The sequence below is a fragment of the Perna viridis genome, chromosome 9, assembly GCF_037379345.1.
Source record: "Perna viridis isolate PV_CMFRI_1.1 ecotype Kerala chromosome 9, ASM3737934v1, whole genome shotgun sequence".
Lineage (NCBI taxonomy): Eukaryota > Metazoa > Mollusca > Bivalvia > Mytilida > Mytilidae > Perna > Perna viridis.
The window spans coordinates 11,056,171-11,079,481 of record NC_142453.1 but is presented as its reverse complement, the minus strand read 5'-3'; the positions used below and the strand labels follow the sequence as shown (position 1 = coordinate 11,079,481).

Here is a 23,311-nt window from a genome sequence, read left to right as displayed (position 1 = left end):
ATGTACACATTATATAGATGTCTTGGGACCTGTAATTAGTTTCTTTTATCTCTTGAAAAGCCATTCAATAACTAAAACTCGGAAACTGAAAGCATCACCATCTGTTTTTACAAGTCAGCCACTCGAATCAAATTACAACAATCCATACTTTCAAAGTGTTTTATTTATAATTATTAATAGTAATTATCAATTTATAAGTGCAAAATTAAAATATTGCAAGAAGGCATTATTACTTTATTGAAATACGAAGTAATATCTCTACATGATATCTCCCACTCTTTGGATGTAACTGTAAATACAAAAATTACAAATCAACAAATGGTTAACATGTACAAAACAAAAAAAAAATTAGATGATGCCAAATTTTTATTAACATGACTAAATTTTTATCTTAGCTGTAGTGCTCCGCATTACCTGAGAAACAGAAATAGAATATACATGCTATCTTACAATGAATTCTCCGTTATGCATAATTGAACTATTACAATAAACAAATGATGGTTATTGACTAGGTGGAATCTGGGTGTTAAACACTCATTATATGGGTGTAACAGAGTTTCACTCAGGTGGGACTTAAGTGTTAGAGAACCATTCCACTCTGAATGTAGTGTATCAATATTTGATATTTGTATGGATAGTTGGACTTCTTCATTTTGTCACCATTTTAAGCAAATAGGGTACATGTCTATTCTGGATATCTCCTCCTACAGTACTAAGGTTAAGAAGTTGATATGTTAAGTCAAGTTCCCCTTAATTTAAAAGTTGTCAATTTATTTCACATTGACGAGACTGGTAGAACTTTCACTGAGATTACTTTAAGAAAATTTCCCTTTCTGATTTGTTTATTCATTGTCTGCTGTATCAAAATAACATTATATGTATTTTTAATTTCTGAGTATTAAGATTCTGTTGATGTTTATTCAATTTGTAGTTTGATGAACATTTTTTCTTAGACCAATTCCATGTACTTAAGATGTAATACATACATGTACATGTACTATGCCTCATTAGAAATGAGTTGTTTACTATACATACAATGTACATATAGAATGATGTATTCATACATATACATCACACCAGGCTTGCCCATGTCACAATTTGTAATTTTTTTTATGGTGACAAAATTAACCAGCCTGACCTATTGGCAAGTTTTTCCTTTCAATTGCACAGGACTCCGGAGACCTCATTGACAGTTCAGTGCCAAACCAAATAAGAACATGATTTACCAGATTTTGACTATAACAAAAATTATGAATGTGGTGATCATTTTAGTGATTTTCTGGTACATTTGTACAAAAAATGTACCTGAGAATCAAATGTTTTTAAATGGCCTAAATATGTTTTTTTTTTTACATAAAAAAAAAACTTTTGAAAACGGGTTTTTCTAATTATAAAGCAAATCTGTTCCAATATCTGTCAGATAGACTTATCTCCCTTGAAAAGTGTATTTAAAGTACTTACTTATTTTAGTTCATCACTTTTGAAAGATTTACCAATTATTTTTTTCTATATGTATTGCTTTCCTAATTTTCTTTTAAGAAATGGAACTGATAAGGTTCATCATTACTTTTTGACAAATACAGCCTCAGTTTCACTAAAAATATACATCTAACTACAGACAGATCTGTGTATCTAGAAGAATTTGATGGCATAGCATCCCTTTTGGTGTTGTAATTTTATCAATTCTGCAGAGTGCAGAATTGAAGCTATGATTTCAAAACCATTAGTCACTTTTTTTGTGACCCCTTTTGCATACACCAAAATTTAACCATTATGTAAAATAGTACTACATGTACTTCAGATGAGAAAGACATTTATACATTTTGACCTACATGTACTGTGTATGATTTGAGTGGTCCTACATTGTATTTGCTTATGCTGAAAAAAAAATTTGATTTTGATATACAATGTACATATGTACATGTACTGAAGGGGTGACACGACAGTATTTTTACCATTTTTGCTACACTGTGCAACTTGCCACATTTCTGATTTGGTACATGTTAGGGAATGGAAGTGTTTTTTTTTGGTAGCTCCCCATGAGAAATCTTCAATGTAGAGGTTAGAATTAAGTTTATTAACAAAATGGCAACCACAGATGGAAGTTGTTTATTTGAAATAAATAAAATTTCAAGTTTCAATTTGTACATTGTACAATGTTCAGTGGTAGTCTTCTCCAAGAAATGTACAAAGAAAATGAAATAATACAGTTAAAATCACAAAATGTAGCCTGTGAAGGCCCTTGACTGGAAACAGTCTTTCCAAAGCCGCAAAGGTTCAGTTTTTTTTTCAGGACATTAGGTCCTGTGATGACAAACTATTTTCAGGACCGAACCAAGTTTTACCGTCCATTTTGACCTGAATCAGGAATGACTAATATAGAAAATTTTCCAGACTTCCTGTCTGGCGTTCTAGAATTTTTTACCGGTCCTGTCACATTTTTACCAGGGATATCCAGTGGTCCTAATAACCTTCGGAAAGACTGCTGGAAAATAAGAATATTTACTTCTTCTGTTATTATTTTATTCTATTACCAACTCTCTGCTTTTTATCACGACACATTTGTATCAGGGGTATACACTACTGTCAACACAAATTTTAATTTCTCCACTTTCCTCATTGGAGACATTATCAGTGGAGTCACCATTTCAAAAATTGTCCATAGTTTACTACTCCTGTCTTTATGCCAAGGTACATGTGTATTTAATGGTTATAGTAGTTTAATAACATTTCTCAGTTATGGACAGAAAAAAATATTAAAAAGTAATGAAATGGAGCAATTTTATCCTAGATTTTGCGTCGGTGGAGTCACAGGGGAGGACATTAGTGACTCCACTGTGAAGAGTGGAGAAGTGAATATTTTGATTGATGGTACTGTAGTGTCTGGTAGGGCTGGTTAGGATAGGGCCTGAGGTAAATCAGTTTCTGAAATTAGAATATGATTTAAAGAGACTGTCAAATCTTCAACATTTTAAAATATAAGTTTAGTTTAATTACCCTTCTGGGCAATTTGGGCAAAATTGTTGCTCTGATGTCACTCACTTCACACTCAGGTGACATCAAAAGCCAAGTGAAGTCACCCTCTCATTTTCAGACATCACCCTGAAGATGAGGACTGTACTCTGCCTTTAACAGTATTTTGACCAGAGTTGTCTTTCTTCTAATAACAAAATTGACGACCTTTCAAGAAAAAATTGTCAAAATCTTCAAAACCTATCAAACATTCAGTTACAAGCAAGTGTTGATATTTTTGATCATCTTATAATCATAGACAGCATGTTTTACCTAAGAAAACATACATGTAATGGAGCGCAGGAAAAAAATACATGAACACATAAAAAATCCAACAGAATTGTCTCAATCTCCTGCTAGAAAAGGAAAATTCAGTGGATTCTACACAAGTTTTTGGAATATACTTTTGTTTGCTCTTTCAATATTGCAGTAATAAATTTGGAAAAAGGAAGGCGATGGTAACGATATTGTGTGTTTGTGTGTATGTGTGTAACATAGTCAATCTTTCAGTCTGCATGCCAATTTGATTTTTCAAAAATATTTAGCCACTTTCACATACAATGTACTAGCTTCATATAAGCCTATAGAAGAACTATAAAGTAGAAAGGATGCTTGTATATATGTACATGTACATGTATCTAACATAGTGTACATTGTACATGTGTTATTTGTTGTGTTTTAGGAAATTCAGAAGCTTGTTTCTCCTCCTGTCAGTGAAGAAACTTTGCGTAGACAGAGACGGGAAGAAAGGGAGTATCGTAGACCAGGACGTGCAGTCAACCATGACTCATGCGACAGCTGCAAAGAGGGAGGAGATTTACTTTGTTGTGACAGATGCCCTGCCTCTTTTCACCTTCAGTGCCAGTAAGTGATAAAATCAGATACATTTCCTTGTCTTTGTAATTTCTTACCAATAAACTTGCCCAAAAATTACTTTGGAGAGTAAGGGCATATGCTACATGTAGGATTGTTAAATAGGAGAATTGACTTCTCACTTCCAGCAGTGATAGGAAGAAAGGAGATTTGAATAAGGAGAAATTGTACTCCAACACTAGAATTTTTTATCATGTTGATATGAAGTTACATGTAAATCATAATAAACATGGACATGTCAGAGATAACTTCTGAATTTTCTTATGTTTTGTCAATGACACATTCTTGTGCCATAAAAAGGGTGATTTCAAATATTACTATGGGTAAATAATATGAATAATGTGGAGATAATTTTCTTCCCCTTTTTAGCAGAATTCTACTATTTCAAATCCAGATTTTTAACCTTCCAATTCTTTATTTTACTGTGTATTTACTTCAGATTTTGACAATTGCCGCTTTGTTTGTTAACTTCATAAAATCATCCTGGATAATGCATTAATTTTGTACAAAAAATATGGATCATTGACCCATGCCATCCTATCTTTTTGAGTCATTTTTTATATTTAAGGGCCAATGGCCTATGCCCCCTCCCATATTGTTCACAACATGTACAATGTATTCCATTAAATAAAAAACAAATGAGATAAGTTTAATATTCAGTGATTTAGATACCCTTTTATTGCATCCAAGTACCTGCAGTTTCACCTGGAGACTTTTCCCAAAATGTTGAAAAATATTTTTCCCATTTTAAGGGAGGAAAACTCCCAATTATTAGGCATAATTTTTTGAAAACGAGGTAAAGAAGTCAGTGAAATAATCCTTGAGACATGATTTCTCAGCCTGGTACTTACTTCACTTCCGGGGAATGTTATTAGACAGCAAATAAAGTCAGTGATATTAGAAACATTTGTCAATAACGAATAGACAGTGTTTACTGTGTTACAAATGTATGTTGTGTGTTCTCCAAGATTTTCATTTGTCATGTGTCTAGGATTCAACTTTGCTGTCAAACATGGCAAATGCCGTTTTGGTGTGGTAAAAATGTATGTTAAGTTCCACTTTCCCTTGAGCAAGTTGGAAAGTTGAATTTTTGGAAGGATTTGTTTGTTCGTAAAGTAGGCTATAATTGTGGTGGAGTTTTCCTGTGTGAAACATGAAATGTAAAAAAAAAACATAGAACACTGAAATTAGATCATACCAAGTTACAGTTACTTTGATCCCTTGTAGAACTGATTTGATTTTTGTTTTTGCTTCTTACTTGTTTTTTTTTTGCATTCCCAATGATATTTTGTTGATTTGTTCTAAATTGTTTGTACTTCAGTATTGCTGCTTATTGTTGAAGTTTTGAGAGGAATTCATCTCTATTTAGTCTGAAGTGTAGTACAGAAAAAAACAAGCCCTGAACAACCAAAATACCTGTCTAAACCAGACACTTTTTAATCTCCTTTAATCTCAGTTTCCGCTATATAGATGACATATTATCTTTAAACAATCCTAATTTTGGGGATTTGATACATCACATCTACCCCAAAGAACTTGAGATAAAGGATACTACAGACACTGTGAAGTCAGCCTCATATCTTGACCTACACTTAGAAATTGATGGTAAGGGAAAACTGTTGACCAAACTTTACGACAAATATGATGACTTTTCATTCAGAATTGTCAACTTTCCTTTCATAAGTGGCAACCTCCCTTTAGCACCTGTGCATATCACAACTTATACGTTATGCCAGAGCTTGCTGAAATTACACAGACTTTTTGTATTGCGCTTAACTTCTAACAAATAGGCTTGTGGAACAGGGATATATTGCTACAGGATTGAATTCATCACTACAGAAGTTTCAAGGTCGTCATCATGAACTCATGGATCGTTACAGTGTATCCATCTGCGCCATGAAAACAGCTTTTTGTTCAATGTGTCATAGTTTTCCTTTCCTTTTCTTCTACCCCGGACTTGACTTTTTATGAGCAACTCAGCATGTTTTTTCTAAAAAAAGCAGAGGATGCTTACCATACCGGTGCACCTGGTCCATGCTCCCAGTTTTAGTGGAGTCTGGGCTGCTCATTTGGTTTTGTTACTTTGTATGTATTATTTTAGTTACTTTGTGTTCTTTGTTGTGTATGTCTGTTTTCCAGGTCTGGCCTGGATTACATTCTGTTGATTACCCCTAGAACCTTGGTTCCCTTGATTTCTCTTCAGGGTTCGAAAATACTATAAGTCTGATAGCTCGAGTCTAGATATTTTGCTGTCGGTCTACACAAATTTTAATTGTGTTGGACCGAATGTCTCAATGAAATTTACCAGTACGGACTTCCAGATTTTTTATCCCATTCTGACATGGGTTTTTTATTTCTTTTACCTGATCACAAATGGGCTTTAAATAACTGGATTATTATTCGCGCCTGTTATAAAATTAGTGACTACGATCAAAGTTAAATGTGAAGGTCAAGAAAAAAGACAATACTCCGGTAAAACATTTGTCGGGCTTAACATTTCTTTTCAGGGCTAGTAGGATTCAAATCTGTCTAGCCCTGTTGTCTAGAGGAAAAACCAAACTAATTTCTATCCCTGCTCTTTAATGTCCCTTTATCAGGCTTGCAAGTCTTGTTCTTGGTTTATTTTTTACCTGGAATTTCTTTTGTTGAAAGTATTTGAAACTGAATGCCAATTTGTATTAAGATTGTCACTCTTGGGAATATACAAGTTTATGTATGATTGCATGCACAAAGTAGTTTTCATAATTGTTTATATTGTGTTATTACCAAACTTAATATAGTGTAGAAATATTAAAGAGTCATTCGTTTCTCAACTTGTAAGATGTCTTTAATTGATAAGAATGTAGTCTTTACTCAATAAACAATCACATTACATGCTTTTGAAATGGGAGTTAGGGACCCATTCTGGTGAATTCACAGTTAAGTGGTGAAACTTATTAGCCCTACATGTATATCTGTTTTATTTGATTTTGAACTTGGTACATCCAACATTTGCCCATCACAAATCCAGTAGAGGTTTTTGTTTAGTTAGATATCACTACATGCAATGGTTATTGAAGCCTTGCAAGTCTTAATCACTGTTAAAGTCTAGATTGTTGCCCCATTACTGTGAAATTATAATTACATGTATTTGTGAAAGTATAATTATTTGTGGGGTACCAATTTGGTAAACCACAAAATTTGGTTTCCAACGAAAAGAAAATATTCCATTCATTTGTATGACAGTGTTGTCGAATCCACCAACTGATCATTTTCCACTAAACCACAAAAATTAGTACCCACGAATAAAAGTACTTTCACAGTAACTCAATGCAAAATGTTTTTGAAAAATAAAATCATTTTCCTACCTACATTTTGTACCTGCCTTACCCTATATTTTTCTTGCTGGTAGCAGGTAACAAGAATTTTGCAGTGAAATTCTTGTCAACTGTTAGGTTTTATTTTTAAATGATATGATACATTGTCCTAAAAATTAAGTAAATGTACATGTATATGCTTTAGCAAATAATGAATTGTTTCTTAATGCAAATTTTCAAAACATTAATGTAATCAACTATGAGTCATGATACCATAGTTAATAACATATGGTACATGTATTTCTGGCAACTCTCCAATTTCCTGCCTGCAGTTACAGTATTTGAAATGTACACTTTTCATTGGCTTATATAATTACATGTATACAGATCATACATGTACATGAATGTTGTTTTTAATTGTCAAGTTGCAAAATGTCTTAATAGATAAATTTAACTAGGTCATGAAACTCATGATAAATATATGTATGTATGGTACTCATGATATAAATTGGTATTATTTTTTTTTTTTGCATTTAAAGAAAAATTAATGTATTGGTACAATTGTAAGAAATTGATTAAGTTCATTATTGTGGATGTACATGTATGTACACTGCACAAGTTTGTAATGTATTAAGAGTTTGTTATATTATTAAATTTGGAAACTAACACCCTTATTTCTTAGATAACTATAAATCTGCCCGTCTTTTCTTAGAATGACCTTTGACACATATCCAAAGAGGTTATCTTTTTCTATTGCCATTTCTTTCCAATACTGGTAATTTAAGAATTTGTTTATTAGCTGGTATTAGTTCATTTAAGTAGTTTGAATGTTTGTGATTATGTACATGTATTTGAGTTTTTTTTTTTGTTTTTGTTTTTTTTTTTTAAGGTTCCAAAACAGTCAAGTTCTTTAAAGAAAATGTGTTTAAATAAAAAAAAAATAATTAAGGAACCAAGGTTATTTTATAGCAAATGTACATGTTAGTACACATGTACATATATGTAGGTTTGAGTTCTGTCAGTAATTAGAAAAGTAGGTTTTTTAGACAGATAACCTAAGAATGGTAATTCGAATTTTCTGAATTGAACTTCTAAAAACTAAAACAGTTTCTTAACAATTTCATTTTTGAAAGAGTACTGTGAAAGTACTATTATTTGTGGTGTACCAGTTTTCGTAGTTTTCGTGGGTGGGTCAAACCACGAAATTTGGTTTCCAACAAATAGTAGATTCCCATTGGTGTGTATACTGAAAACGTCAAAACCACAAATTCAAGAATCCATGAACTTGTGTTTCTTCCCTGATCCATGAAAATTGGTATCTACAAATTAAAGTACTTTCACATTATTTGAATTGGTATAAAAGGGTTCAACCATTCATTTTAGAACACACACTTAAGTTATATTAAGGCTTCAGACCTTTCATTTTTAAAGCATTTGGAACTGGTAAGGGGCTAGCCCAATATTAATTACATGTACAATATACTTTGTATGTGTACATTTTACAACACACAAAAGACCTTTCAATTTTTGCAGCTTGTTGACATTTCTCGTTGGCAGAATTGTTTTTACATACTTGTGGCAGGCAGAATTGTTTTTACATACATGTCATGTGGCAGGCAGAATTGTGTTTACATACATGTGGCAGGCAGAATTGTTTTTACATACTTGTGGCAGGCAGAATTGTTTTTACATACATGTGGCAGGCAGAATTATTTTTACATACATGTGGCAGGCAGAATTGTGTTTATATACATGTGGCAGGCAGAATCATTTTTACATACATGTGGCAGGCAGAATTGTGTTTATATACATGTGGCAGGCAGAATTGTTTTTATATACATGTGGCAGGCAGAATTGTTTTTACATACATGTGGCAGGCAGAATTGTGTTTATATACATGTGGCAGGTTCTATAATTTAGTTGTCAATTGTTATGATTTGTGTGATTTATTTATTTCAGTATTGTTTGCTATATTTTCATGTACGTGTTTAGATGTTTTGAGGCTTTCATAATTTTTATGTTTTTTTTTTTTTTTCAAGCAATCCTCCATTGGAAGAAGATGATGTTCCACCAGGAGAATGGCTTTGCCACAAGTGTCGTGTGGCACCAAAAACTGACGTAAGTTGTGAAGTATCTGTAGTAGATCTTTGAAAATGTAGTATTACGAGCCTACCAATAAGTTGGTAGGTTCATGATTTTCCATTCCTTATTTGGGGTTTAAAAGCTATTTTGGCATACAAAGCCCCCCAAAATTATGTCTGTTTCCTGCTATGCTACCTACTTGTCTACTTTTACATGATTCTAAGTTAAAGCTACTTAAATGTACAGTAAAACCTGCCTTAAATGAACCCTGAATAAACTGGTTACCCGTGTACTGTTACTAGGGCAAAAAAAATAGGGTCGGTAGGTCAACTTTTTTTTTTACAACTTCCCTTCCGTAATTACTACGACCCTCACCGTAGGGGAGGTTTTAGAAAATATGGAAAGGAAAAAAAAAAGGTGAGGGTTGGCTGAGTAATCACTATTTCATTCTTAGCTTTGATAGAACACTCGTTGTTTTTCAGATTAAAATCATCTTTAAGGACCTCTGTAATTAATCCAAATACCTTTGTTAGCTGAACATACAATGTACATGTAGGTCTCCATTAAAGGGTTAAGTTAAGACTGGTTTCACTGTAAAACAATTATTTTTAAAGCAGGTGGTTTTATTTGTTTAAACTTTGAGTGATGGGAATGTAAAGAAATCTGTTGTTCAGTATACAGATATACTTTGATGTTTTATTCAATTAGTTTTGTTTGATCAATAAAGGGTATTTTTGAAAATTTTCATGTTTTCAATTTGTAGCTTTTATTAAGACTGGATACATGTTTAAATTGATTTTAGTCATTCTGCAGTGTAAATTGTGTTCATTAATGTTTTTTTTTGTTATCATTGACATTCTATATGACAATTTATGTTTTTGTTTAAACTTTTATTTTGATGTGAAACATGAAATAGAAATTGATTAAATGCACTATGCATGAGTTCAAAATTCCCAAAGCTAGACAGCCATGACTACAAATTAATTGAATAAATACTTAATCATTTTCATTACCTGTATATACAAACCGTGTATGCGTGCCTCTTAGTATCTCTTACTTCTATGGGAAAAAAAGCAGGTCGTATGTGGTTCATCTGTTTTTCTTAATGAGGAAACAGTAGACAAGAAACATTCTATTTTTAGCTGTATGAGATTTCCTTTTTACTCATGGGTTAAGGAAGAACACACATGCTTTCCTATAAAGAAATTGGCATTACGAAAATAAGAGATAACATCTAACAAATTTAATGCATTTGAAAATTTCATAAAAGTATTAATTTTAACAAGGAATGAAACTTTTGAAGTGACCTATATTTTGCACCTGGTTTTGTAGCACTGGCCATATTGTTACATTATGATCAGCTGTTAGATGGAGATAATTTCATATGAAAACATTTAATCAGGAAACAAAGTCAGTGCATGAGAACAGGGACGATTTTTGTTTCCAATTGTTAATTTTCCATTCCTTGATTTAGACAGCCTTGTATAAGATATAAATGTAGTTCTCTAACTCTGCTGTGTGAAATGTTCCTTTCTTGCAATTGTACTGGTGTTAGATTTCTTATATTACATGTATTAAGAAATGAATCTTGTTTATATTGTTTTAGCTTCTTATTTTGTTTTTAACTTCTTGATTCTTACAGATGTACAAATGTTCTACATTGTACTGTGTACCGTTAAAATCATGTACCAAATTTATACCTCCACTCATTTCGATGGATGGATTGATTTCAAATTTGGCGTGTGGCTTCATGTAGATGGGGTATATTTTAAAAGTGATTTTGGTCCCTCTCCAATAGCAACTTCCTGTGCGAGTAGGGGTATAGCATTACAACACATGCAACTTCAAGTTCTGCATTGCATATTTTTACACTCTTGTAAATCAGCTTATAAAATGATGAATGTCGGTGGGGGGGGGGATGAAATACTTTTTTTCATCTATAAATTATGGCGCCTTGATATTTAGTGTGAAACTTCAGTTTGGGGTCCCAGATTGGGAATGGGATTTTAGGTCATACTTTGTCCTGTTTACAGACTTGACAGCAACCCAGCCATCTATGTCTTTGACCCAATTTTGTAAGCATGTACCAATAATCAGTGTTTACTTTTAATACAGAAGGATGATGATACTTCATCAATCAACAGTGGAAGTAGTACACAGAGTTATAGAAGTAGAAAGTCTCGGTCAGCACAGAATGTAGCGCTTGAACTCATGGAAGAAATGGAAGTCGAGGTTGCCCAGGACAAGAACCCACTTTTCACCCTGGCAAGAGCTGCTAAATACATGAACCCCACACAATTTGAGCTACCAAAGGATGTAGCCCCCACTACTAATATGCCAGGTTAATAATTCTACTGTTTTTTTCACAAAAGGCTGTGGCAATTTCCCATTGGGCATATTATTGTATCCTTGTCTGTCTTTCCATCATTCTAAATAAACAGTTTTCCAGACTTTTTTGTCCGTCACTTAAGTAGGTTGACCTAAGGTAAGGGACACAACTCTTTCCAATCGTTGGCACGTTTGTATTGATCATTTTACATTAATCTCATGTAAGCATCAAAGTAACTTGGATTGATTTTATTCTGTTTCAAATGATAGTTTGATAGGCTTTGGTGAAATTGGATATGATACAAACACAGTGAAAGAAATTAGCAGTAGACCAATGGACCGAGTCAATGTAAAATCAAGCAGGTGTATGATGAAATTGGCTCAAGTTGCTTTAAAATGTACAGTGCTGTCTTTGTAAATTTATGATGGGTCTTTGTTGACAAAAAATCCAGTTTCGAATACTGCAAACATATTACTGATTTTTTAGAGTTATGTATCTTACCCTAGGTCTACCTCCTTAAACTATACTTATATAGACAAGAACGTCCTACTTACATGTATGTAAATCTTCTGTCAAAACATGTTTCTGTAAGAAGTGCGGTATGCAGTTAGGATGTGAGTATTTGAACTTTATTTCAAACACACTTAATGTGTTATAGGAATTCCTATGTCTTGCATATATTCCAGTTGGTCGAGACATCAGCGATACAACAACATAACGGTTCATAATCAATTAAATTAGATATAATTTGAGTACAAATAGCTCTGTCTGTCAATGGCAAAACATAAAATCATATTAGTAAACATTGAAAGTTCATTGAGATCAGTGCATTTAAAGGTCCATACAAAATGAATGGATGACAGACCATTAATATTGATAAATATATGTTGTATGTATATAATGAAAGCCTTGTTGTTGTAGATGTACTGAATTCTACTTTTTTTCTTCAAAATTTTAGGATCCAGTAAAAGAAAATGGTGGGGAAGAGATAGAAATGTTCAGAAGAAGTTAGCACATGAATTAGATAATGGAATGGTACCACTGCCAGCCAAAACTTGTTATCTCTGTGAAAAGTAAGCATATATTGTTGATTCCAGCCTAAAAGCGATGGAAGGGTATGGTATATTGGTAACTGTCTGCCAGTATCTGTCTGTAATGTCTTGTTTATGCACAACCAGGTCTGGTACGCTATACAATTATGGCAACTGAGTGCATGCAGTATAATGTTTTATGGAACTTTTAAAAGAGATATGAACAAGGCCCACGAGTACTCAGCAGCTAAATTGTTTTATTACATTCTCTGTAGAAATTGAATGAATTTCCCACTCAGACATTGTTGAGATATAGACCAAGGCCCCAAGCACTCTACAGTTAAATAGTTTTATTACATTCTCTGTAGAAATTGAATGAATTTCCCACTCAGACCCAGTTGAGATATAGACCAAGGCCTCAAACACCCTGCAGTTAAATTGTTTTATTACATTCTCTGTAGAAATTTAATGAAGTTCCCACTCAGACCCTGTTGAGATACATGTATAGAACAAGGCCCCAAGCACTCTATAGTTAAATAGTTTTATTACATTCTCTGTAGAAATTGAATGAATTTCCCACTCAGACTTTGTTGAGATATAGACCAAGGCCCCAAGCACTCTGCAGTTAAATTGTTTTATTACATTCTCTGTAGAAATTGAATGAATTTCCCACTCAGACACTGTTGAGATATAGACAAAGGCCCCAAGCACTCTGCAGTTAAATTGTTTTATTACATTCTCTGTAGAAATTGAATGAATTTCCCACTCAGACCCTGTTGAGATATAGACCAAGGCCCCAAGCACTCTGCAGTTAAATAGTTTTATCACATTTCTCTGTAGAAATTTAATGAATTTCCCACTCAGACCCTGTTGAGATATGGACCAAGGCCCCAAGCACTCTGCAGTTAAATAGTTTTATTACATTCTCTATAGAAACTGAATGAATTTCCCACTCAGACCCTGTTGAGATATAGACCAAGGCCTCAAACACCCTGCAGTTAAATTGTTTTATTACATTCTCTGTAGAAATTGAATGAATTTCCCACTCAGACTTTGTTGAGGTATTCTTCATCCTGATTTTAAAAAGAGATGTGTTAGTATGATTTAATGTTGTCAAGTCATTAACAACATTAAGTCATACTAAAAATAAGAATAACCAGTTTTTATACCCAATACACAATGTGGCTAGGTTTATGTGATACCCTTCGAAAAGTTGTGTGTCTGTTTGTCTGTCCCCCGACAGTTTAGAGAATATAAAAGGATTTACCATATTTGCCCTGTGGAGTGAGGGTTTTCTCGTCATTCATTGTAGACCCATGGTTGGCCTTGAACTGATATTTTTCATCCTAGTGGGGTTGTTGTCTCTGACATATTCACCATATCCATTCTTACTATCTTTGTATATTAATTTAATAAATACTATTATGAAATACATATCAAGTTTGAATTTCAGTTTAATTGTATTATTTACACAAAAGTAATGCCAAGTTGAAGTTATTTTTATCCCCAGAAATTATTTGATAAATTTGATTTCCATTTCTATGAATATTAGAGAACTGTGAAAGTAAGTTTTTTTGTTATTATGGAGTCTAGATCAACTGCCATGGATATTAAATACACTACATTGGAGGGTCTGTCTGTCAGTCCCATTAGATGCTCTATTTTTTATATGTATTTGTTTTTGGGTCTCTTTTTAAAAGTGAACAAAGTCAAGCAAACACCTATTAAATATTTGACCAATGGCAATTAATATTGGCAGTGATTCTGGTAATTTGCCTCAGATAACAGTTTTCTAAGTGTAAACAGCAAATGTCAGCCGTGCAATTTCACTTGTAATCCAAATGCCTAGTCTTCAATATATCAAGTTTTGGGCGTGCCAGAAATACATTGTTCAAGCGGAAACTCTAAAATATGAAAAGTAATAATACGTTATATGGAAATATGATTATAAATTATGAAATGTGAATACTTGTATCAGCCAAACAGTGTATGTTAAAACTTGTTGGTGCACTGATGCTCTAGTAAATGATATAATTAATGTACTTATTCATAAATTTTGAAAACAAAGATCATCGTCTTTTCAAGTGGTGTGTGGTATTGTTTATATAAGGAATAATCCAGCCTTTTTTTCAAATTACATGTATTATTTACTTCACATTTGTTTCCTGATTTTTTGCATGAAAAGACTTCAGAATTAATACATTATATTCCATAATAGCATAGACTCTATTGTGGTTAAGATGGGAGGTATTTGAACAGAACAAGTTGTTTCCAATTGTAAATAGTGAATAATGATATTGCTTGAATTGACTTCCAGCCAATCAGTGGTAGGGAACAATTTTTTTTCAAATTGGCCATTTTCAGCATATATTGCAAGTATTCAGGATGTTATTGGACCATTTATTAATATTCTAAGTAAAATCCTGTGTAGTTTTTGGACCATTTTCAGCTTCATTGGGCATATGGCCCATGGCCCCTGCATTTCCCTATCATTTTTTGTTCTTGCTGGTAGCAGGAAACAAGGCTATTTTTTTTTTTGGCCTAACAATTTTTTATTCAAGAAATCTGTTATTCCATGCATAATAGTGTTAGGAGCTTTGTTTCAGTGTACATTGGAATCATTTGATCTTTGGAAGAGTAATCAATGGAACCAAGGTTATAGGGGCAATCAAAAGAACGTAATCCAGGGACAAAGACCAGACATGGAAAACATACATGCACAACAAAGAACATAAGTAACTAAAATCATACATACAAAGTAACAAAAGCAAACAAGCAACTTGGACTCCACTTAAAACTGGGGCCCAGTGCAGGTCCGGATGTCAAAAGAATAAGCCTGCAGCAGCGCTAAGCTTGTCGAAAAAGGCGACTAAATAGTGCTCAGGACCCTAGCCGGGGGCTAGGGCGCTCTGCCCACAGAGCAACTGGGTTGTGTGCCCCAGGTGGTGGAATTTGGTACCCATGGTGTGTTACATGCTGGGGTTGTCAGGCTATAATACGGAAAACCTGACTGCAAACCATAGTGGTGAACCGTGTTGGGAAAGATGCCACGTTCCTCACACGTTAAAGAACCCTACGGTGATATTCTCCCAGAGTAGGAACCAAAGGGCTCCGCCATAGGAGGCTAAATTGCCCGACCCTACCCACCTCTCCCTATTTCCAGTGGCAATCAAAATTTGTCGACCCCATTGTCCTTGTGTCCCATCCAGTTTTTCATTTCATCATCATTTCATGTTCATTTTATCATCCACTTCATGTTCATCGCCTGAATATAGCTGAAATATTGCTGCTCGGGCATTAAACCCCAACAAACAAACCAAAAACTGGGAGCGTGGACCAGATGCACTGGTAGGGTAAGCATCCTCTGCTTTTCTAGAAACACCTGCTGAGTTGGAAAGTTGATATCAGACGTGGCAAAATCATTTTTCAACCTGTCGGACATTTGGTCCGGCAACCTGACAAAATATGCTGGACCGAACAATTTTCTGCCGGACTGAAATCATTTTTCTGATCCAATTTAAATTTGCTTAGATTCGGACACCATCTTTAAACCGGAAGTTTAGGTTTAGGCGTGTCTAATAATAAAAACGTACTGGACATCTGGTCTGGAAATCACAGAAATTTTACTGGACCGGCAGCTAAAAGTACCGGTCATGTCCAATGGTCCGACAAATTTCGCCATGACTGTGATATGATAGATACTGAATAGGGATGTGATGATTCCATGATCCAATGCATATCATTCTTCTTGGCTGAAAATTTAATTCTTACCACAATTTTTACAGACATGTCCTGTTTGCATTATTTGTTATTTCATTTACATTTCAACAAATAATGACAAAAATGACACATAGTCACAAGGGATTGACTGGCCTTAAAGCAAATCTGAATGACAATACAGCAGATAAATTAATTTGTGAGTTAGAAACAAAATTTAGTAGTCATTACTTTGTTTTTGACTTCCAGTTAAGCTAAATGAATAATTTAGGGGTGGATCCAGGATTTGAGATTGGGAGGGGGGGCACAGTTAAAATTTATTGAGGTTAAATTAATATTTTTTTCCCTGTAATTGGATTAGAATTGTAAAAAAATGCCCCTAAATCAGTTTCTGAATTGTAACTGAAAAGATTGTGATGCACTGGTGCACTCTTGGATCGTCACCCCCCCCCCAAATACTGAATCAGTAATTTGAATTAAGATATTGATCGAATGAATGACTCTTGTCATGGTTAATTTTGTAAAACATAGGCTCATACTACTTTTATATATTACAGGAGCTGTAGGGTAGGACCCTTGATCCAGTGTGACTACTGTCCTCTATTGTATCACATGGATTGTTTAGATCCTCCACTCACATCACTTCCTTCAGTCAGGTGGATTTGTCCAAATCATCCAGAAAATTTTGTAGTAAGTTTTTTATTGGTTGCTAGAAACTCAACTAATGCAGTACAGAGTATTGTATGGAATTTGATTGGCAAATAAAGCAATAAAAAAACTTCTTTTTAGTTTAGCTTAAGTACAGGCAAATATTTGGAAGTATGAGGAATTTACATATTTATAATGTTACAAAATTTAATTATTTGTAGTAGAGCAAGTTAAAATGCTCATGTAGTAAAATATTATTTTAATCCTTATATGAGTGTGTACCATAATTTTCACCAGAAGTTGTAAGTGTTGAATTGATATACTGTGAAAGTACTTTATTTGGAAGATTCCAGTTTTCGTGGTTTAGGGAAAACTTATCAGTTTGTTGATTCTTGAATTCATGGATTTGACAATTCTTTCATACAAATGAATGGAAAATTTACTTATCGTTAGGAACCAAATTTTGTGGTTTACCAAACCCACGAAAATTGGTACCCCACGAATAATTATACTTTCACAGTAAGATACGACCTTACAATGCTATTTTGATACCCCTCCACACAAATTGGCGAGGTATGATGTGATACCCTCTTAAAAGTTGGGTGTCCTTCAGTCCGTCTGTCTGATCCCCAGCGGTTTCCAGATGATAACTTTAGTTGATACTGAAGGATATTTTTAAAAGTTTGTATTGTTATTGAGTTTTGCTTAATACTTGATGATTAAAAAAGTCCTCAAAATAATTTTGCAGTCCTGTCCTTAGGACTAATAAAATTTTAAGAATTAATTAAGGATACAAAAAAGACTACTATTTAAAATTTCAAGATAATTCTCTCTCAAATTAGGTATGAACAGTACTACCCGACTTCTATTAGTGTCATACCCTGAGATAGTTTCTTAATTTAGCAGTGTGGTAATTTCTTATATCTCAGACTCGCTCTTTGCTGTTCTTTCACCTAATTTTTTTTTCTCTTTTTTCAGGATGAGAAGTTGTTAAAATCTGTCAGTCACATTGAGAGGCTGAAGTTGTGGAATAGGTTCAGTGGTCATGTTAACCAGGATGCCATCAAAATGGACTTTTTACGTAAAGCACACAGAAAGAACCCTCCATTTAGGATTAAAATGAAACATCCTTTGCGGAAAACTACTGCAGTGAGTAATTTGGTATGAGTTAATAATCAAGTATTAAGTACCAGTCCATATAAAATTCTGACACTGCCTAATGTAGAGGTGATTCATGGTGTAGAAAAAAAAACATTGAACAAATAATACTTTATTACATATACTATACTATTATGTTTTTAGTGGAGTCCGAGTTGCTCATTTGCTTTTGTTACTTTGTATGTAAGATTTTAGTTACTTTATGTTCTTTGTTGTTTATGTCCGTTTTCCATGTCTGGTCTTTGTCCCTGGATTACATTCTTTTGATTACCGCTATAACCTTGGTTCCCTTGATTATTCTTTGAGCAACAATAGTCCTTTCTGTATTCTGATCTGTACTTTTGACAAAACCATATATTGATCTCTCACTAAAAGCAACCAAATCAAACCGAATCAAGAATGGTAACTCTTGCATAGTGCCTTTTTCAAGGTCTCAGTTTTGTATTCTTTGCCCCATAGGCTTCTATAGTATACCTTAAATTTTCATGATTTTTTAAAAAATACACAAGGAATTTCAATTTAACTTTTAACCATGTTTTTCAATGAAGGAAATGTCAAAAATAATTTTTGAGTCCATTTTAGAAAAAAAAGGCACAAACTTTGGTACACCGGGACAGGTCAAACTAAAAATAGACTTTTTCTACTTCAACTTTTATTTTGAGTTCATAAAAAAGACCCCTTTTCTGAAGCATTATTTTTCATGAAAATACTGTTTTTCCTCAAAAACAAGTTCATTGTGTCATAGCTTGATATTTACCCTGTACTTTTGATGAAAAATTATAGCATTTGCCAAGAAACAAAAACAGGAAAAGGCAAAAAGGAAGCGCACTATATTTTTTAGTCTCCATGTTTTGACGTACAGCCGCTCAGGAATATATAATACAAGACTGATACTGCAAACACAATGTATATGATTTCTTTCTCAAAAGTGTAAGAACCAAATGTCAAAGTAATACTGGTTTTGTGGTCTGTAACCAATACAGAGAAATGAAATAAAAGTGAATTCAGTGGGTTTTGACATGCATGAATCACCACCTGTCTGATTTTTATATAGACTGCTACTTAATTATACAATATTCTTTTTATAAAAGACCAAACAGAATTACAATACTGAGATTGAGGAGAAAAAATTGTGATATACATACAAGACCAGGATTCATATTAATTTCTTATCTTGAAATGCATGAAAGCCATATGTAAAACTGCAATCTTCTGATCACATAACCTGAATACACCGAAGAAAACTCATAAAGTAGACTGTAATGGGAAAGAAATCTCTTAACAATTATGTTAATGAAAGTAAACTTAATTTAAACTGGTGTCATGTTGATTCCTTGCTATTTAAGGAATGTTTCTAATTTTTTATTTGGTTATTCAAAATAAAAGTTCTCACTTAAAAACCTGTTGTGGTTTATAGAAGTGTTAACTGGCCCAAATCAGGCTATTTCTTAGTTATAATGTGTTCGAAAATTAAAAACGTCTTTTATATTAAGTTTCTACAGGATTCCAGTCCAAATATTAATGATTGATCTGAATCAAAATGTTTATTTTGTATGGAATTATTTGAAATGTGTAGTACGGATGTTAATCATTGACACCTTAGTACCATGCTAGGTTATACAAAATAATCTGGTTTGCTTAAAGAGAACCAACCAATCAGAAAGCTTGTTACAAATCAAATTAATTTGTATTGTCTTAGATACCTTCAGCAATAAAAGACCATTACTTAAACCCACCAGCATTATTACCCAGGGTAACAGAACCACTGTGCACCAGTGTAGGGGAGGTAACTCCCACCAGTCAGGAAAGGTTGTCAGAAATCACTCCAGAAGAAGAAGAAGAGGTAACAAATTTTGTACTTAGGTGTTATGATGTGGTGTTGTCCATCCAATACCACATTATAATATTTTTCAACTATTTTTATGATTATATTTTGGAGAATTTCCATCTTCATGAAAGAAACCGCTCATTTTAATGTTTTCCAGTTTTTAGTGTCGAAGTTCTGTGACTTCTGAGTATTGAAAAAAGGGCTGATGAGCCTAGCAAGTGCTTTTATGTAGCCCCTTTTTTTTCAAATACTTGAATTCTCTGTTCATTAATTTCTTCTAAAAGGCAATGCAATTCAAAACTAAAAAAGTACCTAAAATCCATAATTCTCTCTTTTTTCCATTTGAGCCAATGAAATGATTAATATTAAATAAAATTGAGCTCTTAAGAGTCTAGTGGTAATTATCTGTTTGAAAAATGAAATTTAAGTGCAAGTTTTTGTAAGAATTAGGAAAACATGAAAAATCAGAGACAAGCATGTCAAAAATTCAATGATTTGACTATATAATTTCACTGGAGGATGCTTTCTCTATTTGAAAAGACCATCATTTGATTTATGCATAACTGGATTTGCTCGGAAATTTTTCAATAGAATGTAAGAAAAATAAGGTTTTTTTGACAGAGTTATCTGTCCTTGAAATTTTCATTTTCAATGCATTTCAACGAAATTGTAACTTTGGTTCAGCATAATATGTAAAATTTTGTCTGTTTACCTTAATTCTGGTGATGCAAATAGTCAAATCACACTATCAAAATGATGGATTTTTTCATACCATGTTTCACCTGCTGCCTGATTCTTACAGGGACTGACACTAATGTTTTGGTTAAATAAGTAATGGATATCTAGTAAACTTCATGGCTGATAACCTCTAGACTAAATTAAACCATTATTTACATATACAAAGAAGAAGGGGCAATGAAGGCTTTCGTTAGCCTAAAATGCAACTAAAAAATAATCATAGAGAGTCGAAAGATTAAACTGTGAATTCGGAGACTTGAATCCATAACAATTGAAAAAAGCATGAAGAGTTGCGGTAATTCTTGCATAAAAAGTACAAAAGAGTTGCTAAAATTGACTAAAATTCAGATATTCTGTCAAATTTATAGTTTTTGGTCACATTCCAGTAATATTTTTGTCAAGAAATGGTGTCCACACCAAAGAAAGAGTCATTTTAGTAAATACATTCATTATCACATAGTTTTTCAAATGAGAAAATATAATGTTGGTTTTTGGGTGTGAACATAGTTTTATGGATGAAAATATGTCCAAAAAAAGAACAACAAAATTTACAATTCCTAGCAGTTTTTGTTAAATCACTTACAATTGTTGCACCAACTTTATTTTTCCTGATCTTGACATCTTTTACTAATTATGAATTTTTTTTAGGTTATTACAACAAAGTTTATATTTTTAAGCAATATTGGTAGCCTAAGGCACTTCAGCTTTTAGAAATAATTTTGTCTGCTTTTTAGCGGAATTTTGCTATTTCAAATCCTGATTTTACTCTTACCATTCTTTTTTTTTTACTGTATATTTACTCCCGATTTTGCCAATTTCTGCTTTGTGAAATCATCCCTGTATAATAACCGTATATAACATTAATTATTGTAAGTCCATTTCTACAATTGTTTAAATGGATTATCAGAGATTGAACATTTTTTTTGGCTGGTAGCCAGTAGTTAAAATTTTGGTAAGCACTGTACATAATTCATTACCGGAAAAGTTGAAATTGAATTATTTGACACCATATTTATATCGAGTGTGTCCATGCTGTTTATATTAATACATGATCACTTTGTTTTTATGAATAGAACAAGAATTCAAATAAAACCGTGTGCATTTTAAGTCTATTTTTATATCCTTTCCCAATTAGTAATATAACACTGTTATCTTTTTAATGATTTAGTGGCTTTCCTCAGTTGTCTGCCTGCAAACAAGTATTGCTCGTCACCTAGCTCAGAATAAGTCACAGAAGAATCCTGATAGCTCAAAACCATCAACGTCAATAAAACCGGAGAAACCTACAGCAACAATACAACCAGTTGTTCAACGAGACAATGCTGACTCATCTTCAAATGATAGTCTAATCTCAGATGTAATGTGTGGTAGTGACACTAGGTTATCCAATTCAGAAAATGAGCGGACCTCTTTTAATGGGTCATTAAGTTCTGAATGTTTTACAAATGGACCTTTAGATATTAGTAAAGGAGGAGCCGTTTCATTATTACATCCTCCACTGACTTCTGTTGCAAATTCTAACTCAGGATTAAGCAATTCAGACTCTGAAACATCACAAAAATCAGATATGACTGGCTTGAAAGGACGTAGCAATAGTGTGGAAAGCCCACAACCAAATATAGTTCGGTTAAATTGGAACTCTGAAAAATCTACAGCAGTGACTATGCCTTCAGGCAAAAATATTGTAATTAGTGCTATTAACAAGACAAATAATACTGTAGTAACAAAAGTTCTTGGTCCAAATCAAAGTGGCAAAGTCACAGGCAATAACATTGCAGGTAAAAATATAAGTGGCAGCAATCCAACTTCCATTTTGTCTCCACGAGCTGGAACCACAACGGTGAAAGTTGGCAGTGTTCAAGGAAAGCCGACTACACCAACATCAGCCAAAGTAATAACAGTCACAGCACCCCCAGCAGGTTTGTATATACTGTATATACTGAATTTTAAGTCGATCGGTCTATAAATCTGACCCCTTTTCAGTCCAAAATTCTGGAACCTAGCCTTGACCCCATTATTAGTCTGACTAATTTCTGACAGCTGCATTGCTAACATTCCTTAATTACAATGAGTAAACCTGTTTGTTTTGATAACTTTGATTAATGTTGGAATAAATAATTACAGGCCAGAGTTGTTTTTATAGTAGTAATTAAATTCTTGACAAGCCATGTGAATTGGTTTAATTCAGCCATTTTTTCATTCATTATAAGTTTGGTACAACCAATCACCAAAATTAAAATCATAAATTTTGGGAACAACAAGGAATAAAAGAGGAAGTTAATGGTACTCTTACAACTCATTTTTGGGTTTTTTAACTCACGGGATCATATCTGATGTCGCCGGTCTATCACAGGAACTTCCCTACTATTTCTGAACACTACACAAAAATATAGTCCAGATGTAATTTCTTTTATCATTCAATACTTCTGTTATAATCAGCAAGTATGTTTCTTCTAAGTATTCAACTCAGTTATATTCTATTTCTGCAATTAAATTTGAAATCAAATCAAGTTTTCAAATCAACTGAAAATATGAGGAACTCTTTTTTGGCATTGAAAGCTATTTAGTAATAGATTAGCATTTAGGGAATTTAGTTTTT

The 23,311-nt window shown here is 33.3% G+C and overlaps 1 protein-coding gene across 1 annotated transcript in view; it reads left to right on the top strand.

Annotated features, from left to right (window-relative positions):
- Positions 1-23,311, top strand: part of LOC148606682 (PHD finger protein 12-like) — a 36,221-nt gene that overhangs the window by 2,247 nt on the left and 10,663 nt on the right. The window contains exons 2-9 of the mRNA XM_088544825.1: positions 3,695-3,876; positions 9,221-9,299; positions 11,379-11,604; positions 12,551-12,665; positions 16,898-17,030; positions 17,967-18,137; positions 19,846-19,989; positions 21,881-22,631. Of these exons, the coding sequence (XP_088400951.1) occupies positions 3,695-3,876; positions 9,221-9,299; positions 11,379-11,604; positions 12,551-12,665; positions 16,898-17,030; positions 17,967-18,137; positions 19,846-19,989; positions 21,881-22,631 (1,801 nt within the window). The remainder of the gene's footprint in view (positions 1-3,694; positions 3,877-9,220; positions 9,300-11,378; positions 11,605-12,550; positions 12,666-16,897; positions 17,031-17,966; positions 18,138-19,845; positions 19,990-21,880; positions 22,632-23,311) is intronic.